Source organism: Kryptolebias marmoratus, linkage group LG3 (genome assembly GCF_001649575.2).
Source record: "Kryptolebias marmoratus isolate JLee-2015 linkage group LG3, ASM164957v2, whole genome shotgun sequence".
Lineage (NCBI taxonomy): Eukaryota > Metazoa > Chordata > Actinopteri > Cyprinodontiformes > Rivulidae > Kryptolebias > Kryptolebias marmoratus.
Genome location: NC_051432.1, coordinates 24,816,759 through 24,833,175, shown reverse-complemented (window position 1 = coordinate 24,833,175; position 16,417 = coordinate 24,816,759). Strand labels below are relative to the sequence as shown.

The 16,417-nt window shown below is 40.6% G+C and overlaps 3 protein-coding genes across 3 annotated transcripts in view; 2 read left to right on the top strand and 1 right to left on the bottom strand.

The window, feature by feature from the left end:
- The window catches only part of si:dkey-156n14.5 (probable ATP-dependent RNA helicase DDX17), an 8,735-nt gene extending 5,382 nt beyond the window's left edge, over window positions 1-3,353 (bottom strand). Inside the window, exons 1-6 of the mRNA XM_017416992.3 lie at window positions 3,018-3,353; window positions 1,673-1,835; window positions 1,469-1,565; window positions 1,080-1,213; window positions 792-857; window positions 564-705 (exon numbers count right to left, since the gene is read on the bottom strand). Coding sequence (XP_017272481.1) covers window positions 564-705; window positions 792-857; window positions 1,080-1,213; window positions 1,469-1,565; window positions 1,673-1,835; window positions 3,018-3,076 — 661 coding nt within the window. The 5' untranslated portion in view covers window positions 3,077-3,353. The remainder of the gene's footprint in view (window positions 1-563; window positions 706-791; window positions 858-1,079; window positions 1,214-1,468; window positions 1,566-1,672; window positions 1,836-3,017) is intronic.
- Window positions 3,354-3,678: 325 nt separating this feature from the next.
- Window positions 3,679-8,556, top strand: ntan1 (N-terminal asparagine amidase). Its single transcript, XM_017416893.3, has 10 exons — window positions 3,679-3,900; window positions 5,042-5,144; window positions 5,412-5,477; window positions 5,579-5,687; window positions 5,791-5,864; window positions 5,950-6,003; window positions 6,076-6,129; window positions 6,216-6,313; window positions 7,195-7,308; window positions 7,435-8,556. The coding sequence occupies exons 1-10, from the start codon at window positions 3,820-3,822 to the stop codon at window positions 7,603-7,605; spliced, it is 924 nt and encodes a 307-aa protein (XP_017272382.1). The 5' UTR covers window positions 3,679-3,819; the 3' UTR covers window positions 7,606-8,556.
- An 827-nt stretch (window positions 8,557-9,383) lies between these two features.
- On the top strand, window positions 9,384-15,798 carry LOC108236283 (mpv17-like protein). Its single transcript, XM_017416843.3, has 4 exons — window positions 9,384-9,968; window positions 11,632-11,702; window positions 12,467-12,496; window positions 13,740-15,798. The coding sequence occupies exons 1-4, from the start codon at window positions 9,632-9,634 to the stop codon at window positions 13,947-13,949; spliced, it is 648 nt and encodes a 215-aa protein (XP_017272332.1). The 5' UTR covers window positions 9,384-9,631; the 3' UTR covers window positions 13,950-15,798.
- Window positions 15,799-16,417: the final 619 nt, after the last annotated feature.

The window sequence follows — 16,417 nt, the reverse complement described above, 5'->3', positions numbered from 1 at the left end:
GGGTTGAAGGGGTTTGGGAAAGGGGAAAGGGACAGGAGCTACTCAGAGACAATAGTAGAAGGTTTCTCATACACAGCTAGGAAGGGGCGCCAGACTTTATAAAATTTACTTTCAGAGCCTCGGACAGTAAAAGCTATCTTCTCCAAGTCCATACATAGCATGACATCTCTCATCCAGTGTGAATACGAGGGGGGAACTGGGTCTTTCCACCTTAATAAGATGGCCCTCCTGGCAATTAATGATAAAAATGAAAGCATTCTTTGTTTGATACGTGACAGGTCCAGTTCCGGGGCAACTCCAAAAACGGCAGAAAGGGGGTTTGGTCTGATTTCACACTCCAAAACTTCAGATAGGGTATGAAAGATTGATTTCCAGAAATTAGCTAGAGACGGGCAAGACCAGAACATGTGAATTAGCGTAGCAGGTGCACTCCTACACCTGTCGCATGTTGGGTCCACACTTGGGTAAATACGTGCCAGTTCTGATTTAGATAAGTGGACCCGGTGGACAACTTTAAATTGCAAAAGTGTGTGACGAGCACACATTGAGGACGTATTACCCACCCCTTTCAAGGTCTCGAATCTGTGGTCCTTTCGGCGCTCCGCCGTAGACGCAGGTGCTTTTGATACGGGAAGACTTGCCGTAGTCGAATGCAACCTGCTGAACCTGCTGGGCCAGCTCTCTGGTCGGGGCAAGAACCAGACACTGTAAAGAGATCAGGGGGGGATGAGTGGATGCGTGCACAAAAACTGAGATTCAGACACAACTCTTCACTCTAAAGTTGCACTTACTATGGGACCATCGCCCCTCTCCAGATACGGCTGGTGGTTAATGTGTACAATAGCAGGAAGAAGGTACTGCAGGGAAGAACAAAACACAAGAAACCATTAATAAGATTTATAAACTCTTAATTGTGTCTTGGAATCACGTAAATTTGTTCCTGATCACTTATTCATGGTACTGCAAGCCTTTCCTATTTACCTTAAACTATTTATTCCCTGAACTTTTAGTTAATGCTGACATTCATATAAAAATAAAGTTAAAACAAATATATCAAAAATGATAAGAGGAATTCTTACAGCCAGCGTCTTTCCAGAGCCAGTCTGAGCGATTCCCACCATGTCCTTGCCACTCAGCGCCACGGGGAAACCCTGGGACTGGATCGCTGTGGGCTCCTTGAAGTTCTGCTGCATCAGAACATCCATCACATACTCTGTCGGGAAAGAGCAAGAAAAAAATAATCAATCCAAGTGTTTAACTGGTATCGTTCAGCCTTTCCGTCAAAAGGACAGTAAGAGAAACAGCTTGGTTTCAGTCATTTTTGACTATTTGAAATAATAGGTGCCAGAAGCAATCACGTTTTAAGCCTGTTAGTTGCTTAACTTAACACGTTTGATGTCTAATAATTTGTCTTTAAGTTAGGGCATGCACGCTGCATCACAGATTGAGTAAAACGCGGTCAACTCACGAGGAAAGTGCGCCTGATGAAAAGCAGTTACAGGCTTTGGACATCCTGAGCCCCTGATGGTGATCTCCTTCTTCCTGCGAAACTCCTCAACATCGTACTGGACACAGCAACAAAATAAATTATGTTTACTCATACAATAACCCCCTCTAATGGTTTTAATGTGTTGTATTAATTAGTGTTTGTATGTGACAAAGAACCATTTACCTGGCCCATTCGCTGGACTTCTGGGTGTTCGGTGTAGAAGTTCTTCTCAAATTTTGGCAGCTCGTCAAGGTTCCACCTCTTCTTGCGGAGACGCTCACCTGGATTGCCAAACTTCATGGGTGGGGGGCCACCGCGGCCACCCATGCCCCCCCCAAATCGTGGCCTGTCAACACATGACTGGGAGGTAATGATCACTCAGGAATTAGCATGTAGGAAGTAAAAACCCTGTCTGCTTCGTGAATCGGGATACGGCTGCGGGTCTTTTAATGACATCTGAGCCACAGCAGCCTGTCGTAATTAATGGAACAAGGAGTTCTGAATATAAATTGAAAAGATAGCCTTTTAAAATATGTTCTCTTTATTAGAGGTCATAGAAGACCTACAGGATATTAAAACACTATGACACAATGGTTTAATACCCACTCAACATCAACAATTCCTTGAAGCAAAAGAAGAAATAAGAGATTAAAAGCAGGAACGCAATAAAGCAAGCAAAAAAAGTGAAATTAGGGCAATAAAAACGGGTCAAAGTGGTTTTAGGAGCAGAGACAATAACTATTAAGCTGAATTATATAAAAAACAAAAGTGAAATTAACGAGCAGCTAAAAATAGATACAGGACAAACAAATTTCACTGAAAATCAGTGTTTAATCCCATTTCAGACGCTTAACAATAAAAGAAAAACATCAATTTTCCAGGTAATTTAATAATAATATTCATACAATCAACACCAGTTAAATCCAAACATTACATCATTGTATTCAGCTGCAGTGATGCTTTATTAGGATTATTTACAATGATGTAAACATTAGAGATTTCACTAAATATGTCTGTGCTGTTCCTCTTTTATTATGTTCAGTTTTTTTTCCATTTTAATTTGTTTAATTCATAAAGCTTGTTTATTTATGTCCTGGTTTTGCTTTGATCAGCCCCTGGGTGTTTTAAATGTGTTGTACAGTTCAGTGTTTTATTTGATAATATATAAACTAGATATGCAAACAACTTTCAACCCTAAAATCCATCAAGATCAGGTTAATATTTTACCTAAAAGGGTCCTGTTTTGAGCCCCAGAGGTGCGTTAATTTAGGGCAGTACTGTTATTTTTTGCGTTTACACCTAAACTCAGTATCTGTCATTAGTGATAAAGTTGAGTGTTTTTGAGGAGGTGAAAGTGACCTGAAACAAACACAAAACAGGCCTCTGACGCGCTTTTGTTGTTTTTGTGCAGCCTTTAGCAAAACTTCAACCTCAAAACAAACAGGGCCACGCATCCTGTTGAGCCCAAACATTATTAAACACCAGCTGTTTGTGTTGTATATGGGTCTCCCGTGGACGTAAAACTAACCTGTCCCGTCCACGATCTCTGTCTCTGTCCCTGTCTCCGTATGAAGAACCTCCTCTCATGTCGGCGATGATAATATCCTTCTCTGCAGCGTTAGCTTTAGCTTTAGCTCAACAACGGCTCGGCGGTTACAACAAAAAAGGGGGGCAAAACGAGTGCAATTTTAAGCGAGCACGAAACAACAATTTCGTTGCGCACTACTACACGTAAATTAGGAGGTAATAACGTTCAATCAAAGGTTTGTTGCAGGATTGCTACATGCGTCACGGAGCTAAAAGTAACCTAGCTCGTTCTCTCTCGCTCTCCCCCCCCGACGCGACGTTACTTCGGCTCGTACGCGGTCTACGTAGCGTCGCTTCAAAAGGAAGCGTCACATCTTACGTAACTTAACTAAATCACGATGGTGAATGCAAAGTCGTGTAAACGTTGGGGCTCCTGCTGCCTCGTCGAAAATAAACGAATAATTTGCGGTTAAAAAGCAAAAAGTTTGAGGCGTAACCTTATAAACATAACCATAGTTAGGTTTGATAAAAAAGCAGTTCTGGAACCGTATAGCCATTTTGCTTTGGTAAACAGGAAAAAGGACATAATGACGAGAAAATACATATGTCGCCAACCGCTAGGGGGCGATATTGCCCCGCGTCGTTGCGTCAAGTGGCGACACGAAGAAGACGGCAGTCCTCCAGGAAGTTCATGAATGGCACATCATACTGCTGGTTGTAGTAAAAATACACGGCGTTCTGGAGTTACTGATGTCTTATAGCATGAAAACTTGCTGATTTAAGGCTGTATTTCGCTGAAGGAAATGCCTCTGTTAATTCAGAGTAAGGAGCTGGACCGCCTCAGATCGACAGCGGAATTGTTTGACAAATATCCACATTTACAGGTTGGTTTCCAGAAACTTAACATAATTATTTTGCTTGTAAGCATTTTGCTTAGGACTTAATCTTATATTATTGCGTTTACATTTAAGATAAACTAGATTACATTACTGTTTTTTAACACTCATTGGTATAAATTACTACTAATTACTGAAATATTAAACACATGATGCAAAGTCATAAGAATTAGTTGTGTATTTGCATTATTGTGCAAAAGTTTAAATTATGTCTAATTGTGTGAACACTTATTTTTCCGTACATTTTACTGCAAAATAACTACTGCATACTTTGTATGCAGAAATACTTCAGTAAACTATACTAGCTTCATTTTTGTCTTTTTAATCTACTTAACTTTTAGCTGCTCTAATCCGACTTTTCACTTTTAGCTGGCCTTTTGCTATATTTAGCTTGTGGCTACATTTTTTTCAGCATTCAGCTTTTAGTTAGTATTTTACTGCTTTTATCTTGTAGATACAGTTTTGCTTCTTTAAGCTTTTTTTTAGCCTTTAGCCTGCATTTCTTATTTTCCCTAATTTCTTTTAATTTTCCAAGCAGACAGACTTTTTTCGCAGTCTTTTAAAGCGGTCCTGAGCAGTAGTTCTCTTTAGGCGTTCTGAGGGTCTTTGAAGGTTTTTGTTTGGACTTTGGCTGATCTTTCACTCATTTTCAGTCCAGTACCTGACCATCTTCAGAGGAATGGTTTCTGCTTGTTAAGCTAATAATTCAGGAAACGGCTCATGAGCTCAAAGGATCAACACATTATCAACAAATTAGCAAATAAAAAAAGAAAAAATCCTTTTTGTAAAGGACCTTTCAGAACTTTACTTGCAGCAGAATTACTTGTTTCTTCACTAAATACACGAGAAGACAGTTTAACACATAAAATACTATTTTATCACCAATAAGGTGAATCCTAAATGTCTAATTTGCTGAAACATGTTGACGATCAGCTGAAGGATGTGTCGGGTCTTTGCTGGACTTTTTTTCTGTTTCTCAAAGATCTGACTTTCAGACACGTTTCATCTGCTGCAAAGTGTTTTTTAAGACCTGACTCTTCTTCCTTTGTCTTCCACTTGTCCTCTTTCTACATTTTACTTCTCAGTCAGATTAAAGACATTTTATACAGCAAAACATGTCCTTTTGTAGGAAAATGCAAGAACGTTTCGCTCCAGGCCTCTTGTTGACGTGGACCCAAAGTGCCTCCTGTACGTTCAGCAGAGAGAGTTTGCAGCAACGACCCCGGCAGACAGTGAGTGCAGCTACAGGTTAAAATGTTTAACATGCAGTCCTTGGTGGATTGCATATCACCCGCTGCTTTGGTTTAATCTGATCGCGCTCGGTGTTTGTGTTGAGGATGACTCTCAGCTACAACCACATAAGTTCTCTGGAATGTGAAGGAGGCATTCCTTATGAACTGAGTCAGACATTTTCTTAAAGCGCCTCAGTTAAACATTTGTTACTTTGTGTAAATGATTTGATCTATATCAGCAGCTTGTTTTTGCTTCGTCTCTTTCAGCCTGTGTTTCAGTCATTGGGTCGGATGACGCTACCACCTGCCACGTGGTCGTCCTACGGCACACCGGTAACGTTCCTTCTACCAAACACGGGCTGTCCTTCCAGTTTACCTTCGTAGAAGAGTGAAGGAGCCGTGCCTGTCGTGATTTAGTTTTATTATTTTTGTAGGTAGCGGAGCCGTTTGCCTTGCTCACTGTGACGGCTCCAGCACCTGGTCCGAGGTCCCGCTCATTGTAAAAACTGTTGCATCGCTGAGTAAAGTCTGTAAGGAGGGCAGGTATGACACAGATGTATATAAAAATACAAAAAGGGCATGTTTTGTATAATGAGAAGTCTCATTTGCGGATTTGCTCTCAACTCTTTTCTTTTACAATCCGCAGGTTTGAGCTCCATCTCGTCGGGGGATTTAATGACGATGCAAAAACGTCTCATAAACTCAGCTTTAACATACTGGGTAAAAAAATAAATTAATTAAAAATCAGAAAGTTACTTTATGTTCATTAAACCGTTCCTGAATCACCCTTTTTCTCACTTTATAGCAGCATTTCAGAAACAGAATGAAGAAATTCATCTGGAAACTTGCTGCGTCACAGGTATCTTTATGACCGTCCTAAATGTATTTATATTATTTATACACATCTAAACAAACCTTTTTCTCATTGCAGAGATGAACGATATTGTTGAAAATGGAATTCATAGACCTGTTATATATGGAACAGGTAAGTTTGTGATGCTGCAGAGACATGCTCCGCTCTTATGGGATGTTGTTTGTAACGTTTTAATTGATTTATTGGATTTTATTCAGGTGTAAATGTAAAAACAGGCGACGTGTTTCCTGCCTCCTTCCCTCATAAAGGACCTGCAGAGGAGCTGCGATCAGCACGGACCTTCACCGGGGGACAGGTAGTCTGCTAAATAAAAATCATCATTATCAAATTATCATTTGTGTTTGTGTGACTTTTGTTTTTCTCGCAGACAGAATGAACCCGAGCATTTTCACGAGAAGCCTCGTCAGCTTCGTTTCATTTGTTAGCATTCATCTTATCCTGGATTTCACTTCTGCAAAACGTGACAAAGTTGAGATAATGAAGCTTCAACGTTCATACTCACAGTAGTTTTAGAAAGAAGCTCTGGCATCGAGGATACCAAACGTTGGGACTTTTTGCATGTTTGAGCCATTCTCATAAATCTATATTTCAGTTCCTTGCAAAGGTTTTCCTAAAGTTTTCCCATGTGTCTTAATAAATGCTGCCGTTCTAAGGAGTCGGAGAACACGAGTATTCATTTTAGGCTTTTGATTGATTGATTGCTTAGGCTTTTTTTTTTTTAAACGTAATTTATTGTAGAAGGTCAAAAATGCATTTATTTTATACACTTCAGTGATTTGCTCATGTTTTTATTTTTAACTCAAAAAAAAAAGGCAAAAGACAAAAAGATATTTGGGTCATACTGTCTGTATTGAAATAAAAGCCAAAGTAAGAATAAACACTTTTATTATTTTTCTTTTAAATTAGCATTTTCAAAACAATCTTAACTGTTTTTGGTTGGGGTTTGTAAGGATCGTGTTTGTGTGGGAGCTTCAAATATGTTTTATTGGTAAATCTGTAAATGTTTTAATATTTTTTTCTCAGTTGATGGTTTTATGACTGTTCCTGTCCTGAATGTCATCTTTCCACACGTTGATGCGAACGTTAAGACCTTTGCAGGCGAAGTCTCACTTTCAGGGAACAGAAACTAAACTAGATGCTCTGATTTTTTTATTAAAACCTTTTTGTTTTGCGCAGATGGCTGACATATACGACTCGAGCCGTGGTCTTGTTAAACTCTGTCCGTGCAAGTGGTCTCCTAATATGGATATTGCCTTCTGGTTGTCACAGAATGACGACACCATTTTAAAGGTAAAGTTTCCACTTTGGGAAGCGTTTACCCTGACTGTTTTCTTTAGGGATAATAACTGTAAGAAGTGATCTAAACCAGGCTTTAACTGCAGGATGTTTTCCCTCCACTTCGTTCTCATTTTTCAGTACCTGTCCACGTCTCCGAAGGCCGAGCCGCCGCACTTCGTCCAGCACATAAAGTCCACCATCCAGTTCATTTTGGCGCACCCGTACCCCGACGGCCTGTTTCCAGGCGGCTGGCCGCAGCTCTACCGCAGGAACCAGAGCGGGGACTGGGAGAGGCTTGTCCAGCCGTAGACTGGTTTCACCGGTTCTTCCCGACAGAAACACTGTGACCCTCACATCCACCGCTTCCTGTTTCTGATTCTGTTAATCTTCTTTTGTGGTTCCAACAGTTCCTTCCACTCCTTGAAGTTATGAAGTCTGCACCTTACACCGCCTGCTGCGTTGCTGCAAAATGTAGTCAGTGTTCCTATTTTGAATTATCTTATTTTATATGAAACTTATCCCCTTTTTTGGGGGGGCGAGGTTCATAAACGGCTAATGCTTAAACATGTCTAAAACAAATGTTCAGTGTGGGGGGAAAAAAAGACTTGACCTCTGATTGTGACTCTGGTGCCAAAAGATTGAACTTTTTGAAAAGACGTTTAAGTAAATATGATTTTAACAGAACCAAACGTATTATAAGAGACAGTACCGTACAGTAAAAATAATTTATAAGAGCCAGTTATTGCAGTCTTTAGGCTTTTAATATGTAGAAAGTCAGTCTAAAAGTTGTGCTTTTGACATTTATTTAAGGTTTTCTAAGGCCTTAAAAAAACCTTTAAGCTCACAGGAATTATTGCGGGTTGTGAGTTTGGTGCAAAAACAAAGAAAATTTTATGTTAGCACCTTGTTTAAAAACGGAAAAATTTTCATTTTCTGCCTGAATGCACTTTATAAAAAAAGTTGCATGTAATTTATCACATACGTCACATGCTGCCGTACATCTGGCTGTAAAATGTCTTCATTTCAGAAAACGCACGTGTGCTGATCACATTCTTTTATAAGGAATGGTGTGAATTCTCGTTGAATGCAATAAAATTCAGTTTTACAAGTTTTGATTGAGTTAAAACAGCTGAAGTCTGAACACATGGCCTTTTTCACGAGTTGTGTTATTTGAAAGATTTTACGGTGCTGTAAGCATTCAGTGTAACTTGTTGCGACTTGGGAACATGCTGGTTGCAAAATAAATGTAAATGAGTAACAGTTTGAGGTGGTTCTTGCTCGCAGAGTGTCACGAATGAATGATTGGAGCTGTTTGCTGCAAAACCAGCTACAACTAGAAAGAAATAGTATTTCTGTGAAAAAGCAGTGTGAACGCTAAACCTGAAACTGAGTTGTCAAAGTTGGAAACAAGCAAAACAAGTGGGATCTGTTGGAGCCACTCTTCCAGCACCGAGTGCTCCGATGACCACTGGTACCACTGAGGCCTTGACTCTCCACAACTTCTCCATTTCCTCCTTCAGCCCTTGGTGTGTCTCCAGCTTCTTGTTTTCCTTCCTGATGTTAGGTTAATTGGTAACTCTGAAATTGCCTCTAGGTGAGAGCGTGAACGGTCTTTTGTCTCTATGCGATGGACAGGTTGTCCATGATACCTCTCGAACAGCGATGGCAGGCCCCAGCTCCCTGTGACACAGAAAGGAGAAGTGGGTAAAGTAAATGGATAAATGGATTGGAAGTCCACAGTTAAAGTGGGACCCTCCACCAAGGGTGGTGGAGAATGGCAGGGCTAAGATCCTGTGGGACTTCCAGATCCAGACTGCCAAACAGGTGATGGCTAACCAACCGGACCTGTGGTGATAGAGAAGATACAGAAGAAAGCAGTGGTGATAGATGTAGCAGACTATAACATCCATCTTTTTTGGTCTGTGAGAGGACACCAGAGTACCCGGAGTAAACCCAGTTTGACCATAAATGCCGGTTTGACCATAAACATTGTGATCATTGATAAAACTAACTTGTTATTTTTTTACAGTTACAGCTGACCGCCACGCTCCGCCCACTTACGTAAAATATTTTTAGCGTAAGAAATCTACGCAGAAGGAACTAACGTAGAGCAGTGGAAGTCGCTCGCGCTGACTGTCCAATGCAGTTTGGCAACCGCAAAGGCTATCCGGTCTGAAACTAAATCGCTTTTTAACCTTCATCACTTTGGAAATATGTAGATTTTTCTTTCGTCGAGGTGTTTTTTCCCCCATTGAGAAATGGGACGAAATGTCCTTCAGATAGAGAGGCAGAGAGAGAATCACAGCCCGAGCAAAAACACATTTCTCGCCTGTTAATGTTAGATTTTACTCGGCGATTAAATGAAATTATGGCACAGGCGTTTCTGAGACACGTCCGTCGTTTCCCGTGGGTCACGAACGTCACGCTGTACGGCTGTCTGTTCGCCGGGGGAGACCTGGTCCACCAGCGGTTCTCTCGGAGGGACGGGATGGACTGGAACCAGACCCGGAACGTCGCTGTGGTGGCCTTCAGTTTCCATGGCAACTTCAATTTCTTCTGGATGCGTTTCCTGGAGCGCAGATTTCCCGGAAACTCCGCCGGGATGGTGATGAAGAAGCTGTTCCTGGACCAGGCGGCGGCGGCGCCCCTGGCCACCAGCGTTTTTTACACAGGTCAGTGAACGCATCACGGCGGTGTAGAAACATCTGAGGGTTCTTCCTCCGTGCAGGTGATGATCACCTGTTCATGTCAGTACCAGAGGAGTGGGATAATAACTTACTGGAAAATTAAAACTGTTTGTTAATTGAAGCATTCACATGAAATGTAATAAAATCCTGGTGAAAATGGACCTCATTGTGTTTATAGGTAGGGGACAATTAAGACAGTTTTGTCAATTAATTGGCAATATTGCTCCACATGAAATGACCTGTGTGCAGGTCTCCACAGTGAGTTCTCCTCCTCCATCTAACTCTGTCCTCTGCGTCCTCAGTCCAGCTACCTCCATGTCCTCTCTAACTGCGTCCATATGTCTCCTGTTCGTCTCTAACATCCTTCTACCAATATACCCACTGTCTCTCCTCTGTCCATCCTCGTCCCTCCCAAGGAGAACCTCAACATCTTCAGCTCTGCCACTTCCTGTTCTGTCTCCTGTCTTTTTGTCTCCAAAACGTCCAACATGGCTGCTCTCACTACTGTCTGTAAACCTTTCCTTTGACCTTTGACCTTTGCTGCCACCCTTTTGTCACAGATCACTCCTGAAACTTTTCTCCTTCCACTCCATCCTGCCTGGACTCTCTTCTTCACCTCTTTACTACACTCCCTGTCCTCCTGGACAGTGGACACTAAGGACTCCCTCTCATTTACACGTTTTCTGTCTTCCTACGGCTGACTTTCATTCCTCGTCAAATAATAATCCATCCATTCGTTGATTTTCTTTACCTGCTTCTCCTCTCGGGGTCTTGGGGAGCTGGTGCCTGACTCCAGCAGGAAGGACGGGGGACACCCTGGACCGGTCTCAAGTCCATCACAGTGGCTGGGAACATTAAACAAAAAAACGACAACTATAAACTGCCTGACTAAACTGGTAACTGAAACCAGTAACCAACGATCTGACAGAAACAGGACAACTGAAACCTTCTTCTTTTTTCTTAATAAAACAAAAGAGAAACAGAGCGTTCAAGTAAATAAGGGGGCGCGTGTCTACTTGTTTTGTTTTTTATATCAGGTGTAATATTAAAAAAAAGGTTTTCCAACTAAATTCCCTCCATTTTCTAGAGCTGCTAGAAGATTGCTGGTGCACATGTGTTTCTCAGTTTAGCTTTCTTCTTATTTTTCTTTTTAATAACTTTCAAACCGTGACTTAATACGCAAACAGACCTACGTTCATTTATGCATTTAACGGGACGCATAAATGAATCAATCTCATGATTGAGAGCTACAAATAAAAGGGAAATTCATGCAAATCTTCACACATCTGGCCTCCATAAAACAGATTGATAAATACAGTTTTATACAAAGTTCTGTCAGGCAAATATTAAATATAGAATTATAAAATCTTCAGACAGCTCCTAAAAACTGTTTTCAAAATAGACCTGTAAATTTTCTATTATCAGGACATTAAAAACACAGAGCTGTGTAATTTGTTTATGTTGTCTTAATTGTATCTTGACTAAAGACTAAAATCCTGAATTATAACATGTTGTGAGATAATGTTTCCATTTCTATTTAAATGATCTGAATGTAAACACCACAGCATCGCTGACGGTTTAAATGTAGCACTTTTTGGGACGTTTGTTGTGTTACGGTATCTGTAAATGATTTTCTTGTGTCGTCCAGGCGTCAGCTTCTTGGAGGGTAAAGAGGACATCATGGAGGACTGGAGAGAAAAGTTCCTGAACACGTATAAGGTGGGTTGGAGCGGAAACTGAAACTTCCTGCTGCACAGATCGAATCTGGACGCAAACCAGAGTTTTACATTTACACGTCTAAAAGAAAAGAGTTTCATTGAGGTAACTGGTCAAATAAGCAAAGTTGAAGATGAACACTGGGATGTTATTTCCAGTTTGGGTGGTTTTTTTATCCTCTTAGAGCAGTTCGTACAGCAGTTTGAGGAGCTCCTTGCTCTCAAATTGTAAGATTTGCTGTTTATTCCACAGTTGCTCCACGTGTGAAGACATTTACCAGCCGCCTGCCTTTCTTTATGCAGTTTTATTTATGCAGAAATACGTCAAACGTGAGGACAGGAGAGTGAGTGGGAGCGAAACGTCAACGGCAGATTTCACTTTTCTTTTCTTTTCTCGTAGTTTTCGGTTCCAAAACTTCAGAAAGTTGTTTTCCTCGGGTTCAATCAGCCGCCGTATATCATCAACATCAGGATGTCTTCCACATTGAGCAAAGAAAAGTTTTACTGACTCTGAGATATTTAACCCCATTTTATGACTTTTTATGCATTCTTATATTTGAACGTATTTAGGCATCAAGAATGGTTTGACAAATATGAAATCTTATAATTTGAATAAAAAATGTATATAAACTACAGTTTAACAGACCGGACTTGTATCTAAATGTAAAGAGAGTTACTTTTTGTTCATGTCAACGTGAATTTATTGTTAATATTTTGGGGGAATGTCGTTTATCTCCGAGTGTAACTTGTGTTTGTCTCTCTTTTCAGACTGGACTAATGTTCTGGCCTTTCATGCAGGTAAATATTAACGTTTTGTGCGTCGGGCTGTTTGTTCGCGGTGAAGAAAGTCAAAGCTCCAAGGTCCACCGAGTAAATGGTTAGACGGACGTTTCACAGGCCCGTTTCACGCTCGATAATAAGAAGCATCCAGGATCAGCTCACCGGCAGGCCTTCAAACGTTCAAATAATCAAACCCGCTGTGTGTAAGAGCGCACATATGCAAGCTTTTTTTTTTTTTAAACACAGGGACAATAGCAGGTTTAACAAGAATTTCACTGAAGAAGAAGCTGAACTTTGAAGTAATCCTTTTATTTTTGGAAACCTTAAACAGGAACCAGTGAGTTAAGTGTTCCCCTGGGAAGTTTGTTGGGTTAACATGAATGTGGGCGGCATGGCGGCACCTCGGGCAGTTCACTAGTTCGACGCTCGGCTGCAGCCTTTCTGCGTGGTTACAACTTCTCCAGGTGGTCCGGTTTCCTCCCACAGACCTAAAACTTTCATGCTGGGTTAACTGGTTGCTCCAAAGCATCCCCAGGTGAGAGTGATCACCTGCCTCTGTGTGGCTCTGTTATAGACACAGAGATATGCACCTTCCTCCCCGCAGACCTGCACAAATAACTTGTATGTTTGCGAGGACATGAAAAATAACTGCGACTGAGCCAAACGCAGGTCCTGATCCTGGGTTCTTTGTTTTTTCTGTTTGCTTTTTTCCGTGTTTCCTTGTTGTGTTGTTTTGAGATTCCTTTAGTCCTCAGCCGTTCCTTCCCTCAGTCAGGTAACCGTTCACACCTGCTCCTCGAGCCTCAGCTGTCAACACCGAACCTCATTCCTCCTGCTTCTACTCTCGCTCGCTCTTCAGCCGGTCATCAGCCTTTTGTTTTTCTGTGATTAGGTTACTTTTGTAAGCTGCCTGCTGCCTCAACAGCTGTTCTTATATCTGATTAGGACGCATCCTGGACGCCTCCCTTTGGAGGTTTTTCAGGCATGTTCCACTGTGAAGAGTCCTCGGGGAAGACCCAGAACTCTCTGGAGTATTTATCCTCTCTGGCTTGGGAACGCCTTGGGATCCCCCAGGAGGAGCTGGAGAGGGAGGTCAGGGTTTACCTCCTGGACCTGTTGCCCCAGCGACCTGACCACTGATAAGCATTAGAAGAAAAATAAACTTTTCTGAGTTATTACTCAGAAACTGCCTCTAAAACAAACCAGAATAACTGAGCCGGTCTGCTAACCTGTGTCCTGTCTGTGTCTACGTCTGCTGCAGTTTCTGAACTTCACCTTGGTGCCCCTGTACATTCGGACCGCCTTCACCGGCTGCTGCGCCTTCGTCTGGGCCACCTTCCTGTGTTTCTCCCGTCAGACCGGTGACGGCACCGCTGCAGCTGCGCTGGCCTGGATGTTCCCCCCGGAGGACGAGACGGCGGACTGCGAGCGCGAGGTAAAAGAAGCCGCGGCGCCCGAACCTCGGCAGTAGCAGAATCGGACGGTTACTGTCGGCATGGGGGGAGGCGAGATGTGAACGGAAGCTGGTCTGAGCGGGACACGGCAAGTCCAGGAGACAGCAGCTCTGTCTCCCAGCGGTGGACGTCTCAGTAACACTGCCAAACTCCTAATGCTGCTCACTGAATGTAAACTAACAAGTCTGCATTTTTTACCAGTTCAACAGGAAGAATGATGTTAGGCTGAACCATCATCTTCCTTGTTTTTTAAAATTTCTTATCAGTTTTTTGTGTTTTTTCATGTCTTGAATATAAAAACTATAAACACTGAAATGATTTAAGATGACCTCTGCTGTTCATCTGAGGCAGAACGTTTAATATTTGATGTTTTACATCAAGTTAAAGAAACTTGAATGACAAAGAATCGTCTCCACCATGTGGAGTGGGAGCTAAGGGATTATTTTAGGCTTTTAACTGTTAAAGATAATATAAAATAATCAATATTTGGATGTTAGTCTGTGTTTATTAACCTGATGTTTTTATTTGCACTCTGTCAAATCCTGATACTTTTTAGTAAAACCAATAATTTGAGAATCAGAACATGTTTTTTAAACAACTTTAATTTTATTCTTTAATATCTGAGGTATTACTCACAAAACAGTCTCCAAGAAAAGATTAGAAGGTTTCTGTTTTGAAAAACCTTTTTTTTTAATGATTGTTTTATGAAAATGTTGTAGTAATCAGATACTTTCTGAGGTTGCTTTAAAGGTACTCACCTTAATGTCATGAAGACCGGTCAAACAAATGAAGTAAGACACAAAATCCGCACCATTTTCTGGTTTGTGTCCTTATATTAAAAGTTTGTAAACGGATGCTGCATGTGTTTACCTACGGAGACACCCGAAGTGACTGAAAGTAGGTCAACAGCGGCTGTTTGGGATCAAGAAGCCGGATAATTTGGATGTTTTGGTACATTTTTACACTCAGTGTTCAGATAAAAGTGCTGTGTTTACATTGAGTGCGTACCTGCATTTCAGAATTGCAAATCAGATCATCTGGAAAACAACCAGAGTAAACTCTTTTAAACTGCACCAAGTTCAGGATGACCTTTATATGTTTGATTTCATAGTTTGTCAAACGTTTGATGTTTACCTGAATGTTGAAACGCCGTCTGCCTGTTTTCTCGACTTCATGTAAAACCACTGACCCGCTTCGGCCTTTCTGACGGATTCTAACAGAAAATAAAAGTTCTCCTTTCGAGGATCTTGCCTGCATAGATTTAAAGGATGTAATGTTAGTTTTTTTCCTTCTTCTGCAGCGTTTCATTTATAGATATTTATAAATATGGTGCAGCTCAGTTACACAAACTGCCTTTTATAAACAGATTTACTGGGATAGTTTGAGTCCTTTAACTTTTCTCTTTGTTTAGTTTAATTTCTTTCCCATAATAAATCACAGAAAAATGTCTGTTTCTGCTCACAGTTGTAAAGTAAGCATGTGACGCTGTATGAATATTATCTAATGACAGAACTTGGTTAACTTATTTGTTCCTGTTTAATATAAATACAGATATTTATCATATTAATGTTTAATTTGCCTTTTTTGGGGCAGTAATCTGACCTCAGTGTTGTGTTTGAGTGGTTCTAAACAGATGATTTTACTGATTATTTGTGTATTAATGTGTAACACAGGAGCTGCAGAATAAAATCCTTCTGTAATCCTTTTGTTTATATCTGCTGAGTAAAATGAACAAATCATTACTGAACTGGTTTGCACAGCTCAGGATCACATCAGTATTTAATATTTAAATAGATTTGATCTCTTTTTTTTTTTGCACCAGCTGGTAATTAAATTATTGTGGAATAAATAAATAAAATAAAATAACATACTTCTGACTCTGTGGTTCTTTAGATTATCTAAAAATAATTATATTTGCTCCACGTTAAATTTGTGGGAATCCTGATTCACTAATCTTTTACCATTTTGTCTTTTTTATATATTTGTTTTTCTACTTCGGCAGTCTTTGCGTTATTTTAGCCGTTCATTTATGAAAACCTTCGGCTGATTCAGGAGGTGGGTGCTGTCACAGAATTTTGCTACTTTTGACCTTTAGCTATTCTTTCTACTTTTAGTTAGCCTTTTGGTACTTTTACCATTTAGCTAATCGTTGCTATTTTTAGCTAGTATTTTACTACTGTTACCTTTTAGCTAGCAAGTTGCTACTTTTGACATTTAGCTGACATTTTGCCACTTTTAGTTTAATGTAACAAAGCTAGGATTTTGTAACTTTTACCTTTTTAACTAGCATTTTGCTACTTTCAGCATTTAGCTAGTCTTTGCTACTTTTAGCTAGTATTTTACTACTTTTAACTTTTAGGTAACTTTTGTTACTTTTACATTTTAGCTAGTATTTTGCTACTTTTAGCTTATAGGAAGCATTGTCCTGCCTTTAGCTTGCAGATAGCATTTTGCTGCTTTTAGCTCCTGTTACCTTTTTAAAAGC

Excerpts from the sequence above, each read along its gene's own strand:
- ntan1 (XM_017416893.3), top strand. The coding sequence starts at position 3,820 with ATGCCTCTGTTAATTCAGAGTAAGGAGCTGGACCGCCTCAGATCGACA. Across the intron at positions 5,865-5,949 it reads ACTCAGCTTTAACATACTGG|CAGCATTTCAGAAACAGAAT; the intron begins GTAAAAAAATAA and ends CTCACTTTATAG. Across the intron at positions 7,309-7,434 it reads ATGACGACACCATTTTAAAG|TACCTGTCCACGTCTCCGAA; the intron begins GTAAAGTTTCCA and ends CTCATTTTTCAG.
- LOC108236283 (XM_017416843.3), top strand. The coding sequence starts at position 9,632 with ATGTTAGATTTTACTCGGCGATTAAATGAAATTATGGCACAGGCGTTT. Across the intron at positions 9,969-11,631 it reads CACCAGCGTTTTTTACACAG|GCGTCAGCTTCTTGGAGGGT; the intron begins GTCAGTGAACGC and ends TGTGTCGTCCAG. Across the intron at positions 11,703-12,466 it reads AGTTCCTGAACACGTATAAG|ACTGGACTAATGTTCTGGCC; the intron begins GTGGGTTGGAGC and ends CTCTCTTTTCAG.